At 51.8% G+C, this 23,625-nt stretch overlaps 2 protein-coding genes across 2 annotated transcripts in view; one reads left to right on the top strand and one right to left on the bottom strand.

Annotated features, from left to right (window-relative positions):
• The first annotated feature begins 9,659 nt into the window (after positions 1–9,659).
• Acaa1 (acetyl-CoA acyltransferase 1) lies at positions 9,660–18,370 on the top strand. Its single transcript, XM_057768518.1, is given in 15 exon segments — positions 9,660–9,740; positions 9,742–9,812; positions 9,865–9,910; positions 9,967–9,979; positions 9,982–10,059; positions 10,859–10,916; positions 12,408–12,487; positions 13,191–13,233; positions 15,050–15,154; positions 16,118–16,198; positions 16,878–17,068; positions 17,218–17,397; positions 17,654–17,709; positions 17,800–17,945; positions 18,236–18,370. Coding segments are annotated over 15 exon segments (1,287 nt in total). The 5' UTR covers positions 9,660–9,677; the 3' UTR covers positions 18,312–18,370.
• Positions 18,371–18,439: 69 nt separating this feature from the next.
• Dlec1 (DLEC1 cilia and flagella associated protein) overlaps positions 18,440–23,625 on the bottom strand; it is a 45,616-nt gene continuing 40,430 nt past the window's right edge. Inside the window, exons 28-37 of the mRNA XM_057768912.1 lie at positions 22,013–22,232; positions 21,839–21,938; positions 21,618–21,743; positions 21,405–21,499; positions 21,183–21,267; positions 20,842–21,033; positions 20,182–20,343; positions 19,304–19,457; positions 18,913–19,036; positions 18,440–18,825 (exon numbers count right to left, since the gene is read on the bottom strand). Of these exons, the coding sequence (XP_057624895.1) occupies positions 18,702–18,825; positions 18,913–19,036; positions 19,304–19,457; positions 20,182–20,343; positions 20,842–21,033; positions 21,183–21,267; positions 21,405–21,499; positions 21,618–21,743; positions 21,839–21,938; positions 22,013–22,232 (1,382 nt within the window). The 3' untranslated portion in view covers positions 18,440–18,701. The remainder of the gene's footprint in view (positions 18,826–18,912; positions 19,037–19,303; positions 19,458–20,181; positions 20,344–20,841; positions 21,034–21,182; positions 21,268–21,404; positions 21,500–21,617; positions 21,744–21,838; positions 21,939–22,012; positions 22,233–23,625) is intronic.

The following is a 23,625-nucleotide window of genomic DNA, read 5'->3' as shown; positions in this document are numbered from 1 at the left end:
GATGTGATCCATATACCACATCTAGTAAAACCTGGTTTAGTTAAAAAGTGGAAAAAGGGGCTGGAGAGTTGGCTCAGTGGTAAAGAGCATTGCCTGCCCTTGCAACTTCGTGAATTCAATTCCAGGCAAACACATGTCTCACAACCATCTGCAATGAGGTCTTGTGCCCTCTTTTGGCTCCAGAAAGAAGAGCTGGAGAGATAGCTCAGTGGTTAAGAGCACAGTCTGCCTTTCCAAAGGTCAAAAGTTTGATTCCTGGCAACAGCATAATGGCAAAATCATCTTTAAGAACAGTATTTTTTGCTGTGGTGGTGCACACTTATAATCCCAGCACTCAGAGGCAGGTGAATCTCAATAAGGTCCTGGAGCCTGTTTTATAAGAGCTAGTTCCAGGACAATTTTTTTTCCAACAAGAAATGATTCTGGGGCAATTTGGTATCCCCACGTGAAAAAAAAAGTGCTGGTGACTATGAAACACCACCAATAATATTCACTCAGAATGCAATATTAAAAGTATGAAATGAGATGTGAAAATTCTAGGAAAAGGACATAGGCACACGTGATTGTGACTGGATCAGGCAAAACTTTGTGTTAGAAGATTAAAGCCTAACAGCTCCATCACCATGAGCCAGCGTGCTTCAGAAACACCACCAAGGAGTATAAGGCAAAATAGCTAGAAGACAAAAATACTGGCAAGTTCATGTGCCTGAAAAAGAACTCACATCCAAGATATACAAAGGACTACAATCACCAGCAAAAGGTAATCCAATTTAAAATCGGAGAAAATATTTATCTAGACCTCCGCTATGAGGTACACGAACGGCCCATAGGTCCATGGAGAACCCTGTACTCCACATTAGGGGAATGCAGATGTGATCCACACACGCTATCGTGTAAACCTGGTTTAGTTAAAGAAGAGGAAAAAGGAGCTGGAAAGATGGTCAGTGGTTAAGAGCATTGCCTGCTCTTGCAATGTCCTGAATTCAATTCCAGGCAACCACATAATTGCACACAACCATCTGCAATGAGGTCTTGTGCCCTCTTTTGGCCACAGAAAGAAGAGCTGGAGAGATAGCTCAGTGGTTAAGAGCACTGTCTGCCCTTCCAAAGGTCAAAAGTCCGATTCCTGGCAACCACATAATGGCAAAATCATTTTTAAGAACCATATTTTTAGCTGTGTTGGTGCACACTTTTAATCCCAGCACACAGAGGCAGGCAAATCTCAGTGAGGAGCTAGTCCCAGGACAATTTTTTTTCTAACAAGAAATGGCTCTGGGGCAATTTGGTATCCCCTTGTGAAAAAAAAAAAAAGTGCTGGTGACTATGAAAGAGCACCAATAAAATTCACTCAGAATGCAACATTAAGAGTATGAAATGAGATGTGCAAATTCTAGGAAAAGGACATGGGCACACGTTGTTGTGACTGGATCAGGCAAAATTTTGTGTTAGGAGATTAAAACGTAACAGCTCCATCTCCATTAGCCAGCATGCTTCAGAGACATCATCAAGGAGAATAAGGCAAGATGGCCAGAAGAAGAAAATACTGGCATGTTCATGTGCCTGAAGAAGAACTCACATCCAAGACATACAAAGGACTACAAACACCAGCAAAAGGTTAACCAATTTAAATCCAGAGAAAAAAAAAATTTTAGACCTCCTCTATGAGGTACACGAACGACCAATATGTCCATGAAGACCCCTGTACTCCACATGTTAGGGTAATGCAGATGTGATCCATATATCACATCTAGTAAACCTGGTTTAGTTTTAAAAAAAAGTGGAAAGGGGGGCTGGAGAGTTGGCTCAATGGTTAAGAGCATTTCCTGCCCTTGAAACCTCGTTAATTCAATTCCAGGCAACCACATAATGGCTCACAACCATGCAGAGAGGTCTTGTGCCCTCTTTTGGCTACAGAAAGAAGAGCTGGAGAGATAGCTCAGTGGTTAAGAGCACTGTCTGCTCTTCCAAAGGTCAAAAGTTCGATTCCTGGCAACCACAAGTTCAGGATCTCTGAACTCTTTGGGTTTTTGTTCATTTGTCAAGGCTCCCAACCACAGCCAGGGAAAGAAAGTTCAGAATATCGAGTTAGTTAATCACTTGGAATTGTCCAGGCAACAATATGCTTGGTTATTAGTCTTCTGGGGATCTCTAGTGTAGTCTAAGTATCTCATTCCTTAGGTTATGTCTCCCCACATAATATTCCCATGGTATCCCCGAACCTAGAAGTGGGAGGTCAATTGTGAAGGACAGGGTGTTCTCTGCCTCTTTATTTTCCTTCAAGAACATCACATTTAGAGATGAATTTCTATTCTGCATATTATTAGAATGCAGCACACTCCTGCCGATTGCAGGCTCTCTGCAGGGTTCCTCAGTTTCCAGTGAGAGTATTGACTCTGGCCAGAAACAGTTTATCCCCTTGCAGCATCTGAGCTGGAGGAATAATCACAGCCTTCTCTGCAGTGTTGTGTAGCGTCCACTAGAGGTCAGCCAAAGTGATCTCTCATCCCTTCACCCCTCCCGGGTCTCCCTATTTTCCACTCTGAAAACCTCTGTGAGAAATGAAATCTAGTTTTAAAACATTAAAGCCCAAATTGGATGCCTGTCTGTTGCTGACCTTTTCCCAGTCTGTGCGGTTGAGAACAGCTGGGCTCTTTCCTACTAGGTCAGTTCAGGAGTGTGATCAATCAAATGGAAGCAGTAGAAGTAGATGACTAATGCAAGTAGGTGAGGAGTGGGTCTGGCCTTTAACATTTCCTATTCTGGAAGTAAGCCAGCCCCTACTAGACTTTCTCTTCTCTAAGTTTCCCTGCTCATGGTGTTTTCACAGCAACAAAAACATAAACAAGTTGAGGGTAAGATTTAGAATATAGCAGGAAATGAATACTGCTCTCGCAAAATGACTTCTGATTGGTTGTAACTGAGCCTAACCTTGGCTCATTTCTCAGGAGCTCTTATAATGTAACCTGTTTCTCTTTATCTATGTTTTGGCAGCATGGGGGCCCCTGACACAGCTGAATGATGCCCAAACATGCCTTGGGACTATGAGGTAAAGGCTGTGTGGCTGAGGAGGACAGACACTGAGGATTCATGGGACACACAGGTTGTGATCTGGCTGCCCTCCTCCCCCTGAGCTATGGCTAAGCTTCCTTGAAATAAACAAGGATGTTTGTGTTCTTCTGGCCTTCTGCCCTGATCTTGACTTGTGGCTGCTCAGCATGTCTGGCCAGCCTAAAGGTATAAAAATGCTCTAGCTTGGGGCAAAATAAAGGTTGTTCTTCCTTCAGCATTGCAGCCTCCTTCCATGTCTCAATCCTTGGAACGCCCCCACAGATGGTGTACCCAGACCCTTTATATTTTACAAATATAATTGTAAAAATATTTGCATCTTAATTCTAAGCACATATATGTGTAATTAAATAAGCTCTTATATAGTTAAATTTAAGTCATATATGTGTATATGCATTTTAAGTAGGAGTTGAACCATATATATAATATATATATTTTCTTGGGACTGGCTGTCATAGGCTCCAGGTTCTGACCCTCCCCATCCTTCCACCCCCTGATGCCTGGTTAGGAGCAAGTGCGCACTACCACACCTCATTTATGCGGTGCTGGGGATTAAACCAGCACTTGGGCATGCTAAGAAAACACTCTACCAGTAACTACAGTGCCATCCCTCAAATCAGCGATTCTCAACCTGTGGGTCACAACCCCTTTTGGAAGCTGAAAGAGCCTTCACAGGGATCACATATCAGAGATCCTGCTTATTAGATATTTACATTATGACATACAACAGTAGCAAAATTACAGTCATGAAGTAACAAATAAGAGTTTTATGGTTGGGGTCAGCACAGCATGAAGCACGGTATTAAAGGGTTGCAGCGTTACGATGTTAAGAACTGCCGTAGAATGAATTGTGGCAACCCCTCTGCCAGGGAGCACAGTGCGCTCAGCCTTGAAGTACACACAGCTGATGAGCACAGTCAGGAGGTGGCAGAGTGAACACAAGATTTGCTTTCCACAGCACCCGGGATCCCTTCCAAAGCCAGGACATGCTTGAACACAGGAAACCACAGGACACCTTGATGAAGAGGGCCGCACATTCCTGATCCCGCCTGTTTTCAGGATGTTGCTTTATAAATAACAAGCCTTCAACACCAGATGACCAAGCTCCTGGGGCTGGGCCAGAAAGGTTAGCAGTGTAATGAGATTATTTATTAGGAGCAAAGGTGACTGTAGGGCACCTATGGGAATGACTCACCGTGACTTTTGTGTTTTGGTTCTTTTTCTGTGCAAGCCCTTGTTAGGAACAAGGAAAAACAAACCACTTGAACCTGTGTTTGTAGTTATTTAAGGTAACAACAGTCTCTTCCCTGTCAGTCACAGATACTCGTGCCTACTGGGCAGCACCTGTCTTCTGTCCTGCTGGGCTGTACCTGTCTTCTGTCCTGATGGCGGCACCTTTCTTCTGTCCTCATGGGCTGCATCTGTCTTCAGTCCTGATGGGCTGCATCTGTCTTCTGTCCTGATGGGCTGCACCTGTCTTCTGTCCTGATGGGCTGCACCTGTCTTCTGTCCTGATGCGCTGCACCTGTCTTCTGTCCTGATGACTGCACCTGCTTCTGTCCTGATGACTGCACGTGTCTTCTGTCCTGATGGCTGCACCTGTCTTCTGTCCTGATGGGCTGCACCTGTCTTCTGTCCTGCTGACTGCACCTGTCTTCTGTCCTGATGGGCAGCACCTGTCTTCTGTCCTGATGGCGGCACCTGTCTTCTGTCCTGATGGGCTGCACCTGTCTTCTGTCCTGATGGGCAGCACCTGTCACATCATAGGGCTGGAAAACTCATCTTTCCTCAAGAATGCTGCTTCTAGAATGTTCTAGCAGCACTAGGCATTTAGAATGCCCACCTTCTGAGAGCCTTGCTTTCCATTAAACTTTGTGTCAGTGGAGGGAAGCTAGGCAGGGTCTAATGTAGCGTAGGCTGGCTTTAAAGTTGAAAAGTAGGTGAGATAACCTTGAACTTCTGATCCTCCTGCCTTTACCTCCCAAGTATGGCCCACCATGCTTGGCTTTTCAATCAAACGAAATAGAGAATTTTAGTGAGAGATTGTCTGAATCACATTGGCCAGTGGATGTATCCATAGGGAATAGTCTTGTGTTGACCCATGCGGGAAGATCTACAGCCCACTGTAAGTGGCACCACTCCCTAGGCAGGGAATCTTGTATGTTACAAGTAGAGAGGGTGCTAAGCACATGTAAGTATGGATGAATTTGCTCCTGTCTGCTCCTGACTGTGGGTGTGATATGACCAGCTTTTTAAAAAAAATATTTATCTATTTATTTATTATGTATACAATGTTGTCTGCATGTATGTCTGCAGACCAGAAAATGGTGCCAGATCTCATTACAAATGGTTGTGACCCACCATGTGGTTGCTGAAAATTGAACTCAGGACCTCTGGAAGAGCAGCCAGTGCCCTGAACTGCTGAGTCACCTCTCTAACCCCGTGACCAGCTGTTTTAAGCTCCTGCTTCCGTGGCCTCTTGCTATGATGGAATATAGTCTGGAGTTGGAAGATAAATGAGCAAACCCTTTCTCCACAAAGTTGTCTCATCAGGGCATTTTCAGCACTAAGACAGCACCTGAGGAACAACAGCCAAGGCCAACCTGTGGCTATCACATGCATTCACACATACATGCCTGACACACGTGCACTTGCATAACTAATACATCCATATACACATATACAGAAAGAAAAGCAATATGCCTCAAGCATACAGAAGAAACTGAAAATGGTAAAGACAGGATAAAGAGAAATGTAAAAAGGAGGAGAAAACATGATGATGAGGGAAAATTTAAAAATCACATATAAAATAAACATAAAATAATAATGAGCTGGCTCAATACTGAATGAGAAAAGGAGGTATACCTTCCCATAGAACACAGAGGGCAAACTCAGAAAGTCTGATGAATCCTGTACAAAGATGTTTTTTATAAATAAAAGAGGTTGGACAAAAAATATATCACTTTTTTAATGCTTCAAAGGATACCACTAAGAAAATGAGAAGTTGAGGGCTGGCAAAATGGCTCAGTGGTACAGGCACTTGTTGGGCAATCCTGACAACCTGGATTCTATTCCTGGATCCCATAGTGAAAAGAGAGAAATGAGTCCTGGTGATTGTCCTCCGACTTCCCTAGGTGTGCTGTGGCATGCACACACTCACATTCACACACACACACACACACTATAATATATAAAATAATAAAAAATTAAAAGAAAATGCAAAATTGGGGCTAGAAATATAGCTTAGTTGTTTGAATGCTTGCCTAGCATGCACGAAATCCTGGTTCTGACCCCCAGCATTAAATAATCAGGGTGTGGTGGTACAAATTCCGGTCTGTGTGCTGTGAATATATTTTATTACCACTGGTTAATAAAGAAGCTGCTTTGGGCCTATGGAAGGACAGAATAAAGACAGGAGGGAAATCCGAATAGAGATAGAGGAGAAAGTAGGTGGAGTCTGGGAGACGCCAAGTAGCTACCTAAAGAGACAGATGCCTGTTGCAGGGAGGGGCCTGCTTGTTTGTCCCAGCCACCAGGCTAGCTTAGCTCCAAAATAACCACACAGAAACTGTATTAATTAAATCACTGCTTGGCCCATTGGCTCTAGTTTCTTATTGGCTAGTTCTTACATCTTAATTTAACACATTTCTATTAATCTGTGTATTGCCACGTGGCAGTGTCTTACCAGGTAAAGTTCTAGCTGGTATCCACCTCAGGCAGAGGACCCATGGCTTCTCCTCTGACTCTGCTTTCTTCCTCCCAGCATTCAGTTCTGTTTTCCACGTCTACCTAAATTCTGCCCTATCAAAATGCCAAGGCAGTTTCTTTATTCATTAACCAATAAAAGCAACACATAAACAGAAGGACCTCCTACACCAGGTGCCAGAATGCCAGAACCTTATCAGGTAGGCCACAGCCTCATGGCGACACACAGATTAATAGAAATGGGTTAATTAAAAAGGTAAGAGTTAGCTAGAAATATACATAAGCTATTGGCCAAACAGTGTTATGATTAATAGAGTTTCTGTGTGATTATTGTGGGTCTGGGCAGCTGAGAAATGAACGAGCAGTCTCTGTCTATAAGCCCCAGCACTCAGAAGGGAGAAGTTCAAGACTATTATCAATTATATATACAGATCAAGGCTAGCCCCAAGATACATGAAACATTGTCTCAAAAAACAAAACAAAAAACAAGTGAACCGTTCAGTCTTTGGAAAGACAATTCCCCTCACAGCAGCCAGAAGGACATGGAGTGTGGACCTAGGGGTCCTCCTACAGCTGTGTTGGGTCTTTGGAGCTTGTAGTTGTACCCATCTCCTCTGTTCTGTATCCTGTCCCCCTGCCAGCCCTCCTGCCTTCCACCCTGTTGTCTTGGAGTCTGCAGTTCTTTGCACCTGTGTTAGGACGGGAGACTCCCACACTTCCTTTTGAGGTCTCTGGAGCCAGCGAGGTAGCACTCAGAAATGATCTTTGAGATCCACTATCCCTGATGTGTAGGAGGGTGTGCCTGTACTTCTGCTGTTGTTCACATCTCTCTGCCCTTGCTCAACACAGAGTATGCAACATTTTGACATTGGGACATGGCATTGTCATCTACGAGGTTCACACTCAACCTTCATGTCATCAAGTTACCAAAGAAAACACAAAATCTCATTTCTTTTCATGCCTTAGATAAGCTTGTGATTTTTGTCTTGGGCAGTAAATATGCCTATTCTTGCCCTGGCGCACGCAATCAGTGGGCTGTTGGGTGGACGTGTGTCCTGTGAGCTGATGGAGTCACAGGCCTTTCTGGGCTACTAAGAGGTTCACAAAGGCCAGCAGTGGAAGATGGTGGGGAGAGCACAGGGAGGAGGCACCTGCAGCCTGCCCTCTGGTGTCTCTAAAGAGCTTAGGAGCTGCTTTGAGGAAAGCGGGGAGGCAGGCTGTGCCTTTGGCAACGGTGATAGGAGAGCTAGATCTGCCTTCAAGAGGTAGAAACTTTCTTTCTCTCGCACTCCCTCATATGTATGTGTGTTGGTATGTGGGCATGTGTGTGCAGGTGAATGTGCACATGTGTGCACACGCAGGTGGAGGCCAGAGGGAAATGTTGGGTGCCGTCCAGGATGACTAGAGACATCCTCTCCACTTTGTTTTCTGAGGCCAGGTTTCTTACTGAGCCCGGCTCTCAACAATTTGATTGGTCCAGCTGGGTAGTTTGCCCAGAGGAGCTGCTGCCTGCCCCACCTGAGCACGAAGGGTCTTGGGCTGCTGTGGAGCCTGACCAGCATTGCTGTCTGCACTGGGGATCTGCTATCTGCCCTCAGGCTTGTGGAGCAAGCACCTTACTCATGAGCCCTCTCCCAGTTTCCCCTCCTTTTGTGTTCTGGGCTCTCTTGGGCTTTGAGAAAAACACTGTGATAGCCATGGTTTGTGCCTGACATGTCACTGTGGTTGGGCAGACCCTGTCTTACTCTTTTTTTTTTTTGGTTTTTCGAGACAGGGTTTCTCTGTGGTTTTGGAGCCTGTCCTGGAACTAGCTCTTGTAGACCAGGCTGGTCTCGAACTTACAGAGATCCGCCTGCCTCTGCCTCCCGAGTGCTGGGATTAAAGGCGTGCGCCAACACCGCCCGGCCCTGTCTTACTCTTTAAGTGGGTACTGGGTTCTACACCCAGGGAGCCCTGATTGATTCCTTTGACAGGAAGTCATTGATAAGCTCATGTGTCAGTCGCTGCAGGCTCCTTTTGCCTTGGTAGATACCTCTGCGAGGGGGGGGGGGGGAGACACGGGACTGCAGGGTGTTCAGGACTAATGAGGGCATCCCAAACAGGCGTACAGAGGTGTTACGACCTGCAGACCACGCTCGGAGGCCTTTGAAACCCTTCGGTGCTTGATCAAAAGGGCGTTTTGTTTTGTTTTGTTCCCGCTGTCTAGGAATCCAAAACTGTCCAAGAAGAGGACTGGGAATCTCAAGCTTGGACCCAGAAGAGAAAAGAGCCAATTAAGATGACAGGAATCAGAGTCGGGACCTCCAATTCCATCCATAGTGGGACGCTGTTACCATGGTCCCAGAACCTCCTGCCTTTTGCTTGACGTTGTGCAAAGGCCGTGCTTTGGAGGACGGAATCTTGGTTTATGCCCAGAAACTCAGACGACTTTTGAGGTCCTGCCTCCAATGTTGACTGCAAAATGCTGTGAAAGACCGGAAAGTTCCAGTTTACACTTCTGGGAGAGGCTTCAGAAATGTGCACAAAATTTAAAATATATATATATATATATATATATATATATATATATTTTATATATATATATATATATTTTATATATATATGAAGCAAATTCTTATTTTGTAGCCCAGACTGGCCTTGAACTTATGCCTCACTCTCTTGCACCATCACAGGTGTATGTGGATGAACTATCAGAAAGAGGGGTTTTGGAGTTCGGTGACCTGGCTTTGAGAAGCTGGGAGGTTGTGGTGGAGTGACCACAGGAAGACTCCTCTTCTGATTGGCTGCAGAAGGACTTGTGAAAAATTTAAAGCTCAAACTGGCTCTGCCCTCCTGCAAGCCACGGTTTTTTATCCCCTTGGTTCTGCAACCAGAGCCCAGGCAAATCTTCAGGACCCACCTCCGCGATGCATCGATTGCAGGTAGTGCTGGGACACCTGGCCTGCAGGCCCGAGTCGAGCTCCGCACTCACTGCAAGCCGCACCCTGCTCCGCGGGCTTCCCGCAGGCCTTGGCCTCCGAAGTGGTGGTGGTGTACGGACGGTGCACCGTGGCGGCTTCAAGGTGAGACCCCTCCGACGGGCGAGGGTCGCAGAAGGCGGCCAGTGCAATCTTGCCGTCTGGGCTACGGTAACCGCAGAGTCCCCGGGTGGGGATGCGGGAGCTGGGCTCACTGCCGCTGCGCTTCGCCCTGCAGGACACCACCCCGGACAGCTTCTGTAGGCCGTGTTGACCGCGGTTCTTCAGGACGTGAACCTCAGGCCTGAGCAGCTGGGAGACATCTCCGTGGGTGAGCTCACGTGCCAGGCCCGCCCCGGGGGCCCTTCTCTCTACAACACAGACTTGAGTTTACTGAGGGCAAGGGCTGGACCACAGAGAGATCTGAATGAAACTGCTCCTAACAGCCAGTCTTCAACCTAGAACCTTGGGTGCTCCCTCGAGGCACATCTGCCCACTGAGTGGACATGGAAAAGCAGGAATGCCCTGAGATAGATGCTCTAAAACCCAGATGTTACTGGAGACTCCAGGAGGTGGGAGGCCACGGTTCTCCACCTAAACCGACATTCTGTCTGTCAGCCCGGCTACAGGTGTAGACAGGGTTCACCCGACCTTGCCCTAACCCCCGCTTTTCCCTGAATTAGAACAACATCGTGTAGGACATGGTTCTATCCGGGGATGCCAGCCTGTTCCTCCTCCCGCGGTGGGGGAGGACACTTGGGGAGGCTAGTCATTGCAGACTCGCTTCCCTCCCCCACAGCCCTACTTCCCTCAGCTCAAGGCTCTGCACTGTGCCTCTTACCCTAGAGGCGCCCTCCTGTTGCAGGCGAGCAGGCCACCTGCCCAGCTTGCTGATGTGGAGGAACATGCGGGAGGCCCTCCAGCGCTGGGCTGCTGGGTGACGGGCGGTTGGTAGCTGGCTCCTCGTTCCTGAAGCTCAGCCACCACAGCTCACACGAACCTCTCTGCAGAGGCCTTAGATTCCTGGAGAGATCTGGAATGTCTCCTTTCTGGGACATCTTTTTTTTTACCTTAGGCTTCAGGACACCCTCCCGCCCCCCAGCACTGAGTAAGGGCTCTTCTGTCCACAGGCAATGTGCTTTTGCCGGGGGCCAGAGTCGTTATAGCACACATCGCCCAGTTCCTGAGGTAATCCTTCCCATTCTGCCTCGAATTGCCCACCATGACTGCTGGGGGTCCTGGTGCTGGAGTGTGAGGTGGAAGATTGGGCTGAAAGAAGATATTGAGGCAACCAGAGGACATTGAACTCTGTCCTGTGACTGTAACCTTTTCCCTGCTTAAAGGGGGTGTGTCACTGGGCTGATGGCCAAGACACCCAGGGCTTGGGAACCGGGGCAGAGCAGTGGCCTAAATTTTAAACAAAGCTGACTTAACAGAGACCCTTTAGTGGGTGGAATCACATGACCAGGACCGGGCAGTGTATGTTTCCCCTCTCAGGTGAGCATCTGGAAGTCCAGGCTTGGCCCATCATCAGTGGCTGAGGGTGGTGTAGCATGGGGTGGGGTTATCCCCAGGAAGAGCCCTGGTCCTCCCAAGACTGAAACCAGTGAGTGGTTCATTCACTGCCACTTGGGGACCGAGGGCCTCTTTCCCTCAGTCCTTGCTGCGTGGGCTGGAAATAATAGCAACACTGGCCAGTGGCAGAGCAACTGGCAACTTAGGGTCAGACTTGGCCTGGGGTTCAAGCTCTCCACGCCTCTCACTAGTATGGCCGGAGACTCTTAACTTTAATCAGCTGGTTCAGTGGTCCACGGGCTATCTGCCTGCTTCTCTCCTCCCTCTGCCCATTCTGCCCCCATGGGGTGCTGGCCAAGCCAGCTCTCCTTGCCCTGGCTAAACCCTACCCAAATATACCCAAGCTCTCAGGCTTCAAATGGTGTAGTTCTTGCTCAGCACATGGCCTCGTTCCTCCCTATGGTGTGACTTTGGCATGAGGCCCTACTGTTTGATTCTCTTTGTATTGTTGGTGCGTCCACTAAACTCAGTGCTCTCAGTGCCTGCACACCAGAACCATTTTAATTCCTATGTGCTTGTTCTCTGGGGTTCTTGGTGTGTCAGTCAAGAGCCTGGGATGCTCCTAGGTCCTTGTCGTGTTGGAATGCAGCTCCAATAGCCTGGATGATTGAACCTGGGGCACCCCAGAGCAAGAAGTAGAAGAATGAACATGCCAATGGGGAAACAGTCCACAGAGGAAAAAACTGGACACACTGGACCAACTCTGTGCTTACTAGGAAGGCCAAGGGATGGGGATGAGTGGCCCTAGCCCAGCCATAGACCCACTTCTTTATCCTGAGGGGTCCAAGAAATGACTGGTGGAGGAAGGACATCGGCTGTGGCCCACAATAGGCTTTCATTGTCTGTGGTGGGAACTGTAGGACAGGTGAGGGTGTGCCTGGGGGCTGTGGGGAGTCAGGAACTGTGCAGACAGGCATGCTCAGCACCTACTTCTGCACATACGGAGCTGTGCCCATGGGGGCAGGCACCCGTGGGGGCAGGCTTCCCCGTTGTTCTGATCTGTGCACACACCGCTGGGGCTCTCACGGGGCCCAGAAGTGTAGTGGGCTTCCTGTGAGACACTGTCACGTCCAGGGCTGACTGCCATTTCCCCTTCTATTTCAGTGGCATTCCAGAGACGGTACCTTCGTCTACCGTCAACAGACAGTGTTCATCGGGGCTGCAAGCAGTGGCCAACATCGCGGGTGCACAGGAGTACACCCTGTCCTTGGTCCTTGCTCCTCAGGACCCTAGGCAGAGAGGAGTAGAGGAACGCCCATTGTCACTCCCTGTTGTGGAATATTTTTTTTTCTACTGGGCAAAGATGTGTGGTGTTTGTTTATGCAGTGGGATATTATTGGTGTGTTATGTTTGTTTCTGCTGCATTTGTTAATTATGTAAAATGTTTTACCTTGCCTGCCTAAAGCACCTGATTGACCTAATAAAAAGCTGAATGGCCAATAGCTAATCAGAGAGAGAGAAAGAGGGATAGGTGGGGCCGGCAGGTAGGGAGAATTAATAGGAGAAATGTAGGCTCAAGAGAAGAAGAGAAAGAGAAAAGGAGAACAGGAAGGAGAGAGACACCTGTGGCAAGAAACTAGGCAAGTGCCAGCCTGCCGGGAAGCCCCGAGGCAAAGGGTAGATAAAGAGAAACAGGTTAATTTAAATTAAAAGAGCTAACCAGAAATGAGCCTAAGATAGGCCAAGTATTCAAAACTAATAAAAGTCTCTGTGTCATGATTTGGAAGCTGAGTTGCTTGGTACAACACCCCAAATCTTTTCTGGGTGCTCCTGGGTCTTCTGTGAGGCTTTGGTGACTGTACCCCGAGAGCAGGGAGGGAACAAGCTGTGCTGCTCCAGGGCAGGCCCACTCTGGCCAAGGATGGTTATGAAGTGCTTTTGTTGCAGGTGGCATCAGAAGTGGGTCTTATGACATTGGCATGGCCTGTGGGTAAGATGGTCTTCCTGCCGGACCTGATTAACCCATGCAATTAATCAAACTAATATTCCTCTCCTCAGCCATGATTCTCCCTGCCCACCACAGAAGCTCACTGGACTGGACTCATACAGATGCAACCTAGGGGTTGTTGAAGCTATGAGCGTAGTTGTCTCTTTCATTCTTTCTTGCAAATCTGATTGTCACCTTGGAAATCTGCAGCACTTGGACTTTGCCTGTTGTGCTGGATTTCCTATGCTCCCGAGGGAGGTGGCAGAGCAGGCTTCCTCAAGTCAGGGACATTTCCTTATAATATAAACATTCATCTTCCTAGGCTGTTGCCTTGTCTGCCACTCTACACCAAGGGAGAAATTCCATCTGAGACTCTGTTCTGAGGGACATGTTAAGACCTCTGCTCACTGTCTCCTCTGTGCAGACTGCCCCTTTGTTTCTGCCTCTTGGGCAAAGGGCTGCAGAAGTTACCCCGGACGGTGGATCCAGGAAGGAACATCTGCTGTTGGAAGACAGCCTAGGCGTGCCTGGAAGCTAGCCTTGGCAGGCTTTGGAGCGAGCTGCCTCAGGTTCTGTAGAAGAGCTTTGATAGGAAGCATTGCTAGGTCCGGGCTTCCTGCGCTGGGTTTTCCTGACCCATGTGTTAAAGTCCACAAATGGGGACTATGGTAGGCAAGGGTCACAGTCATCTCCTGTTTCCATAGCGAGAACAGCAGCTGTGGTGGCCTAAGGGGACAGGCTAGGGCTCCACGAGGTCCTCAGGATTCTAGTCCCAGGCAGGTTGAGGACCCTGGTGCTGGAGACAAAGCAGCTGTGCCTGGAGGGTGCCCACATCACCTGACCAGCCCCTAGCTTCTGAGAGTGCAGCTTGCCCAAGATTGAGCTGTCCAGTTGGGTTCATGCCGGTGACCATGACCAGTTTCCTCCTTGCCAGGCCTTCACATCCTCACCCCACCTCTGCTCTGTGGATGCTGTAGAATGATTAGGTAGAGACACAACCACTGCTGGCTGTGGGGCTTGTGTGATTCGGTCACGCTGTAGACAGGTTCTCATGCCTAAACAGGATTCAGACAACGGCCGGGGCTGTAATCCCAGCTGAAGCAAAGGGATTCATGGTCAGGGCCCACTGGAGCTACTTAAAATCTGGGACTGAGACTGTCTAGCAAGATTCTGTCTCAAAATGAGACTAAGAAGAAAATTAAGGCCAAGAGATAAGCGTAGCAATGTAGTGCATGTTTGAGGTCCTGTAACTAGCACCCAGTCCTCCCAAAAAGAACAGAAAGGGTTCATGTTGTGCCAGAGTTGGGGAGAACTTAGCCAGGGCTGCTGATCATCATGTGGCCTCATGGCCACCTCCCCAGCAATGTCTGGTCCCTCTGCACGGACCACCCGGTCTTTTTCTCGGCCATCCCACCTACTTGCCAATCAACACAGACCAGGGCTTTCTTTGATGTAAACTTAGTGTTCATCATGTCTTGCTTCTCTCTCTCTGACTCGGGGACACTGAGGCTGAATCAGGCTGATTTGATATGTCCCGCATTAGAGGGACAACCAGAAGGTCATCCCTGGGAACCACTGCTCACTTATCTCAGCAGTGCACCATACTGCAGGACCCCAGAGCTGGGTCTGGGTCTGGGACAGTGCTGTCTGGGGCTGGAGGGAAAGATGGCTCAGCCACTGCAATCCCTGCTCGCTGGCAAGGTACCTGCTGCATGCCTGGAGGGATCCCTGGCTATTTATTGTCCAGTACTTGCCACACAGCTGGCCATTCCTGGGGCTTCCTACTAGGTAGGGCTGAGAACTCACTCCTCTTCCTCAGGGTGGAGTCCATGACCATGTCTGAGAGAGGGAACCTTAGGAACATTTCTTCACGCCTGCTGGAGAACAAGAAGGCCAGAGACTGCTTGATTCCTATGGGATGAGTGTCCACAGGTGGCTCTGTGTGTGTGCCCGTGTGCATGCACGCACGTGTGTGTGTGTGTGTGCGTGCATGTGTGCATGCGTGTGCCCACTCACCACTCTGTCCTCAACCAGAGACCATGGAATTTTCCCCTCTGTGGCTGGCAATGCCTGGCCTCGAACCCTTTACCTCCGTCCTTTGAGTACCATGTACCTGATCAGCAGGGACTGGGTATGGACTGACACGATCCTTGGCTTTCCTTTCTTTAAATGCTTGAGTCTTCTCTGAGCCCCTGAGTATCCAGACATATCCCATGTTTCCCCTTCTCCACCCTAAGGTGCCCAGGCACAAGGAGGATGGTGCCAGATGTCCCGCCAAACCCGTTGAGAAGGATGTGGGGAACGCTGAAGTTCTGAACACACTTGGAGGGGGGGGACTCAGGCCTCTGAGATGTAGCCTGGGAAATTGTTCTCTATACCTCTGTCAGCTACAGTCATATCTGTGATCTCTGAACTTTGCCAACATCTAGGGGCAGGGATCCCTGGTTGTACAGCCATACAGAGAAAAGCTTGCAGTGGGCAGTGATCTGGCTTCGTCCAGATCCTCTCTCCAGAGGCATCTTGGAGACATAGGAGAAGCTGACCAAGTGTGGCCAGCTAGTGCACCCAGCATGTCCTCTGGTCCGCTGCTGGGGATGTCACTGGGTAGGAGGCCATGCCTTCTGCAGGCCTCACACACAGGCTGTCGGTCCCCCCATAAAGAATGTTTCCTTTGGTATGTGCCTCTGAGGATTTGACCAGCGGGGGTGCTCCTCACTAAGATGAAACAGGAGTACCACCTTCTGAGAACTTACCTCTGTCCCTGGGGCAGGGACTGGATATCCTACCTCTGACCCGGATGCCCAGAGGTGCAAGCACAGGCCTTAAGTATGGCCCTGGCCCTCAGGCCAGCAGACCCACAGCCTCCTGCTTTGCTGTTTGTGTCTAGGATAACCTCAGAGAACGTGGCCGAGAGGTTTGGCATTTCACGGCAGAAACAGGATGCCTTTGCTCTGGCCTCCCAGCAGAAGTGAGTGCGGCTGGGGTCGGCTATTGATGGGATGGAGAGTAGTCTCAGCTGGGGCTGTCAGGATGGCACGACAGTGTTGGCTAGCCTCATGCCTCTGGGTGGGAGGTGGAATGTTTTGGCACCACTGTTGGGTAGGTCTTCCCAGTCCTTTTTAACTATACACTCTGAGGTCTGAGTGTCCTCTCCCAAGCAGGGCCTCAGTCCCTCCCCCACTCTGTTCCTTGGGACATAAGGCATAGGGCCCTGTTCTGACCAGACATGGTGGTCACTGGTGATACTTAAGCCTGGAGTATGCTAGTCTTCCTAGCATAAGAGGCAGATCTGGGCCTGGAGTGGTAACGTCAGCATTATTGTGGAAGAGCGCACTGAGCAGGCTGAGTGGCCAATGCATAGAGAACGCTGAACAGAAGGACGTCTCTGCGTGTCCTGCTCTCTGTTGGGATGGGATGCGATGAAGAATCTAGGAATCTGGGCATGCCTCTCCCTCCCGGAGGAAAGTGGTGTCCTGAGGAACCCTCAGCAATCTTTCACAGCTCCATGGGGGGGGGGGGGTGCGCAGCAGTCCCTGGGTTGGAACAGCCAGGGGCCCTGTGTCTTGCTGAGTTAGCAAAGGCCAAGCAGGGATAGGCAGGAAAAGACCACAATAGGGCCTGAGACTCGCTGTCCATGGTGCTGGCAGGGCCGCGAGAGCCCAGAGCAGGGGCTGTTTCCCAGCTGAGATGGTGCCTGTGACAACCACAGTCCTTGATGACAAGGGCAACAAGAAAACCATCACGGTGTCCCAGGATGAGGGTGTCCGTCCCAGCACCACCATGGAGGGCCTGGCCAAGCTGAAGCCGGCCTTCAAGGATGGAGGCTCTACCACAGCTGGTGAGCGTGGACCAGGAAGAGGGCTGATGGAGGTGACCAGTTCTTCTCTGAGATGTGGAACTGACCAGGCCCCTTGGCAAGGTGATGGTGGAGGGCTGGCTCTCTTCAGCTCAGTCTGAGGCCTCCTCATCCCACCCTTCCTCCTCTAGGAAACTCCAGTCAGGTGAGTGATGGAGCAGCTGCCGTCCTGCTGGCCCGGAGGTCCAAGGCTGAAGAACTGGGCCTTCACATCCTTGGGGTCCTGCGGTCCTATGCAGTGGTCGGTGTCCCTCCTGACATCATGGGCATCGGTCCTGCCTATGCCATCCCTGCAGCCTTGCAGAAAGCAGGTGAGCGGCCCCTTATCCTGTACCTGGACCCCTCGTTACCTGTATCTGGGACTAGGGTGTGCTGGGTTTGACCTGTGGGTGCTCTGGAATGGAGGTGGGTCAGGCTAGCACCCCACAGCCAAGGCCTCCCTACCCTACCATTGGGACCCACACGCCTGGCACACAGTGGACCACGAGAGCTGTGCTTGGGGTGGAGCCCAGAGGAAATCCAGAGTCCCGCCGTGACTGTCAGCTCTGCTCTGTATCTTGCCTGCAGGGCTGACTGTGAATGACATAGACATCTTTGAGATCAGTGAGGTCTTTGCCAGTCAGGTGAGCCTGGGTGTCATGGTGGGATCAAGTGGGCCCGGGGTTCAGAGCAGATGGAGCCATTGCTCCAGCCATTGCTCTGGCTCCTTCCAGGCCCTCTACTGTGTGAAGAAACTGGGAATTCCTGCAGAGAAGGTGAACCCCTTGGGGGGTGTAATAGCCCTGGGCCACCCCCTGGGCTGCACCGGTGCAAGGCAGGTCATCACGCTGCTCAATGAACTGAAGCGCCGTGGGAAACGGTAAGGCTGCTCCTTGTGGAGTGGTGTGGGGGGTGTTGGAGCTGGGGTGTCTGATGGCTGGGGCCTGGGGAGGTGAGTGCGCACACGCGCACAGGTATTCTGAAGAAGGGATGGAGGGATGAGACCTGCCTTCCTGATGGCTTGCTTAAAAGGCAGCATAACCTGTGGAAGGTGTCTGCCGCCTGGCTGTGTGTCTGTCCACAGCTCAGTTCCCCTTGGTGCTGCAGCTCTGCCTGGTGAGGGCACGGCTTGGGCAGGCTCTGCACAGCCAATGCAGGCTCTTCCCCCAGGGATTATGGAGTGGTGTCCATGTGCATCGGGACAGGGATGGGAGCCGCTGCTGTCTTTGAATACCCTGGGTACTGAAGCCCTGACTGCGGGCACTGCCCAGAGAGTCCTACAGTGGTGGCCAGAGGGGGACTTGACGGAAGTCATCTGCATGGGACACTGAGGGTATATCACAGCACTTTAATCTAGATAATGTGATCGTCGCAATATGGGGACAATTGGGCATTGGGTCATCCAATCTGATCCTCTCAACTGGACCGCAGGACCGCATGTATTTCTGTGGGACAGTGGCCTCGTGAATGATGGTTGTGATGGGCAAAGTAAATGTCTTATCTGATTCCATGTCAGTCATTTCATTCCCAGTCCAGCTCTTGCTTTGCCGGAATCCGTGGCCCATCTTCCTAGTGATGGTGATCATAGTCACCCAGGTGGTAGCCTATGCTGGTTAGCCCTGGAGACGGCAGAGCCTCAGAACTGGTGGGGTATCACATATCTCTCATCGTAAGAGCCTCGGCCCCGCAACCGCAGGGTGCAAGGCTTCTCACTCAGCACCCCTTCTACCACCAGCGTGGATTCGTACAGCAGGCTGCTCCTGTGGAATGTGGAGGGGGGGTTAGGCAGTGCCGGCCAGTGCCCAGGTCCCGTGGGCGGTGTCCCGGAGGCAGGAAGCAGCTCTTACCTAGGATTAAAGAAGACCTCAAGGGGGATGGAAACTGGGGGTGCATTGGTGGGTCGGGCCTCCAGAAGGCCACTGCCTGGGGAGACCCCAAAGGCATTATCCTCCCTGGCTGGTTCCTCCTGTCCTACACCGAGAAGAAAAGAGGCCATACATGGGCACAGGCTGCTCCAGACATTGTCCCCGAGACCAGACCAGTCTCTCAGGCATCACCTCTGGTCCTCCCAGCAACCCAGGACAGGGCAGCCGGAAACTGGAGGACTGGTGGGCTCCAGGAGTGTCTGGTGCCATCAGCTCTGGGAAGCCAGTCTACATGGACAGGACGCTACTGTCTTTTTTAGGGGTCTTGCTCGGGCCCATCGAGGAGCAGCAGAATGTGGGGGTGACAACGTACCCATTATCACTGTCCAGTAGCTCAGGCAGTTGCTGAGGTTCGTGAGGTAGATCTCCCGGGTGTGTGGCTGGTTCACAAAGCAGGTCCCGAAGTCTACCCAGCTGGTGGACAGCTGCAGTGCTGGCACAGCCACAACAGCCCGGAGGGGCACCTCCTGGGAGCCCAAGCCCGTGTCTCGGTGAGGGACACAGGGAAACCCACCTCCCCCAAGTACTGACACTTCTGAACAGAGCTGGGGTAGAGGACGGTGGGCAACCAGGGGTTTGGCACTGCCACCCAAGCCAGGCAGGTGGAATCTGGCAGGGCCAGGGGATACCCTCGGCTTCTCCACCAGCCTTCCTCCCATGGTCAGTCAGCCGTCCGACCTCCATCACCTTCCCTCCTCCCATGGGGTTCATCAGACCCTAAGCCAGGTCGCTCAAGGCCCCCAGAAGTTCACGAATCACTCAGGCACTGGCGTGGTCAGCTTCACTATGGCCCCCGGCTCCTGCCAGTTTCCAGACCGCAGGCCTCCACTACCCTCCTCTACTCCTGGTCCCTCTGTCATCCCACAAGCTCTACATGATAGCTCTCTGCTTGCATCCCCAGCTTTACCATCTGACTCCCTCGGCTCCATACTGACCTGTGTGTGACCCGCTCAGTGACACTCTAAACTCTAGGGAGCCAGGCAGTGTCCCTCACGGCTTCCTCGGTGCTCACTGTCCCCACCAATCAGCCCTACCCGAGGTCTCTCTGTGTCATTTCCAGGCTTCACTGGCCACCTCCTCCAGGGAGCACCCTGGATTTCTCCCTCCAGCCTGTCACCCGTGGGACAGGGTGTTGTATTCCTCCCCGGGAGGAGGGGGGGTGGAATTGGCAGGAGGATGCCCAGCACATGCCTGGAAAGTCTGGTTGGTGAAGCCCAGGAGCAGATTCCCTGTGAACACCATCTGTTTCTCTCCATCCTCGCTCTGCTGAATGTCCACTCCGGGCAGCATCTGGTCAGCTGGGAGCTTCTGGTAGGACAGCAGCTCCAGGGAGAGGGAGAAGGACACGTCCACCTGAGCAGGTGTGGACACAGTGTCACCCCAGGTTGCTGAAGGCAGGTGGCCTGCCCGTCCAGCCAGGTCCTGTCCGACCCCCAGTTTATGGGGCTTGTGGAGCCCAGAGTGGCCCCGCTGCCCAGCACATGGCTCAGCAGTGCCCCCGCATGGAGCATGCGGTTTCCATGCCCTGTACATGTCTGTTGTGTGTGCAGCACCTGGCACATGAGAAGGGAGGGAGCGTGGTGTGAAGCGGGGACGCTCACCAGTGTGCACTGGCCTCCACCGGGCCGTCGGCAGTGGTCCATAGGGACACACACTGGCGGGTCTGGACAAGTTTCTGGGATGTATGTGGCTATGTGCAGTAGGTTCATCTGTGTGTAACCTGTGCAGAGGGACTCCATCTGGGGCATGCACCTAGGACTGTTTATTTGTACCTGGTGCTCAGATGTGAGCAGGGCATGGGTGTGTGTTGCCTGTGGAGTGGGGGTGGAGATGGTGTGCCCCTGCACTGACCAGCATGTTCTCCTGGGGGCGGAGGGCCAGCTGCGGGCCCGAGGAGGCCATCTCCTCTTCACACTGCTGCTGGTGACTGGCCCCACCTTGAGAAATGAAGAACGGCCTGGAGACCAGGACCCGGAAGTAGTGCAGGATTTCCGTAGTGTTGATCAGCTTCAGATGGCGGGTGGTAAGCCGGTCACTCAGCACCTGGGGCCACGGGAGGAGGGGGTGGGCATGGTGCGTCCCTTCCCAGTCCTCAGGCTGGGACTCTGGGAAAAGGACTCATGACTTGAAGGACCCCCAGGCACGTGGGAGGTCCTAGTTTTTTGGCTGGTGCAGGGTGACATCACACTCACCCCACAGCACGGATTTTTCGGAATGAGGTCGCTGGCCTGGCACCGGAAGTCCAAGTAGCCACTGCTGTCCAGCTCGGTGTCCAGCCTGCAGAGCGACAGGCACCGCTCAAGCAGCCAGGATCCGGTCCCACAGCATCCTGTCCCTGGCCCTGTCCTTTGACTCTGAAGTGAGGTTCCTCTCTCCAGGGGATGGGGGTGGGGAGGGAGATCCATTGGACTCACTGTGCCCGCCTCACGTGGCCATTCAGCTCTAGTCTCAGGGGGCCCACGGCGAAGTCCTGAAGGCGGCACATTCGGCCTGGAACCTCTCTCTCGGACTGCAGAGCCCAATCCGTCAGAGGTCACTGGTGGTCCCCAGGGGGCTGAGCAGGCAGTGTGACTCCCAGGGGGAGAGGAGCTGGCCATGGCACCCTCACCCCGGGTGGGAAGGCTCACCTCCTTATCCAAACTCATGAAGCCCAGGGCGTAGCCAGTACACTCCACCTTGTGTAGAACGTCAAGGCCGAGCACCATGGGTGTGAAGGAGATGTAGAGGGTGCGGTGGCCGCCCGCTGGGATGACCTGGTAGGAGCACGGTAGCCTCGGCGCTGCCCCGTGTTCACCAGCGGGCCTGCCGGGACAGCTCCATCAGAGAGCTCCCATCCCAGCCTACTCACCACCTGCTTGGGGCTGATATGGTACATGTTGCCGGAGGGCACCCCCTCGTGCCCCTGCAAGATGACCGAGATGATCTGCTCTTCGGCCTTGGCACCGCCACTGCAGTTACCCTGCTACCGATGAGACCCAGAGGTTCATGTGGGCTCAGCTGACCTGGGCCATGTCTCACACGCCCTGTACCCCTGCTCACCGATGAAAGGACTGCATGGCTAGACCCTGACGCATTGGAGGGACATGGGGACACTGGCAAGCTGCCTTCAGAGGTCTCAGGGCACACGAGCTCGTTCCCGGCTTGGTCCCGCAGTGGGAAGGGCGGCCCATAAAACACAAGCAGCTCCAGCAGCTGGTCCTCCTTTTCCTCTGGGACGTAGGTCTCCCAGTCCAGGCGGATGTCTGGGGGAAACAAGGAGGACAAAGGAGAGTGGGTGGTCTTCCCCTGGCTTCCACCTCCCTAGACTCCTGTTCTCATGGTGGAGGGGGCCCTTGCTGTTTTTATAATGCCATAGTTCTAGAAAGTAGTTCTTGGCGATGGGTAGCGGACTCAGTTGCTCAAGCGCTTGCTGTGTATGCTGGTTTGTTTTTGTCAACGTCCCAAACTCGAGGTCCCTGGGAAGAGGGGACCCCAGTTGAGAAATAGCCCCCATCAGTTTGGTCTATGGGCATATCTATGGGGTATTTTCTTGATTAATGATTGATGTGGGAGGGCCCAGTCCTCTATGTGCAAGGTCGTCACTGGGTTGTATAAGAACACAAGTTAAATAAGCCAAGCGGAGCAAGCCTTTAAACAGTACCCCTCCACAGTCTCTGCCTCCAGTTTCCTGCCTTGAGTTTCTGCCCTGCCTTTGCTTGATAATGGACTGTGAGCTATTGCGTGAAATAAACCCGTTCCTTCCCAAGTGGATTTTTCTTTCCATGCATTTTATCAGAGCAGCTGAACGCCATCTAGACCACTGTGGACACATGAGGACTTGAGTCTGGACCAGATCACTTGAAAAGCCGGGGTGTGGTAGCACACGCTTGTAACCCCAGCCCTGAGGAGACAGAGGTAGCCCTGAGAATGCTGAGCCAGTCTGGGCTGCCTGGTGAGTCCTGGGACAGTGACAGACCCTGTTTCAAGCAGCAAGGTGGGTGGCCCCTGAAGAGCCAAGGAAGCACCCAAGGCCAGAAGCCAGAAGACTTCTTCGCACATGGGCACACACTCATGTGAGCACACCTGAACACACGTGCACTCATACACATCAACACACATGTACAACAGACGCATACAGGAACATAAGCGGTTCTCCGCAGGCTTCTTGGCACCTGGCTCAGTTACCTGATGCCCTCGCGGTTGGTCACAAGAGCACAGTCTTCATATCCAAGTCCCTGAACCTAGGATCTCCTGACTTCCTGCAGTTTCCTGTCCCTGTGGTTTCTGTCTGATGGTTGACCCTCCAAGTCCCACACCCTCCACCTCCCATCCATCGACCCCGGTCTGTTTTCACTTCCTCCCCAAGTCCCCAAGTCAAGCTAACCTTCATGGCCATCTTCCCAGCAACTCTCTACCTCCCTTGGTACCCCATCCTTCTACCCACGAGGCAAAGCCCAGCTCTGGATGAAGCAACCACATCATCCCTCAATAGCACTGGGTAAGTCCTCCAAGCTGAAGAGAGTGCACCCCATTGCTCCCCGACCTGGGCTGCCACACTGCCCTCTTTCCCATGCACCTGCTCTCCTCTGATGCCCCCTATGTGATCCACCATGCCCACCAGTGGCTTCACTTCGTCTGCCAGAAGTACAGCCCCGA

The sequence above is a fragment of the Chionomys nivalis genome, chromosome 4 (genome assembly GCF_950005125.1).
Source record: "Chionomys nivalis chromosome 4, mChiNiv1.1, whole genome shotgun sequence".
Classification (NCBI taxonomy): Eukaryota; Metazoa; Chordata; class Mammalia; order Rodentia; family Cricetidae; genus Chionomys; species Chionomys nivalis.
Note: the sequence above shows the minus strand (reverse complement) of the source record. Positions and strands in the feature narration are given on the sequence as shown.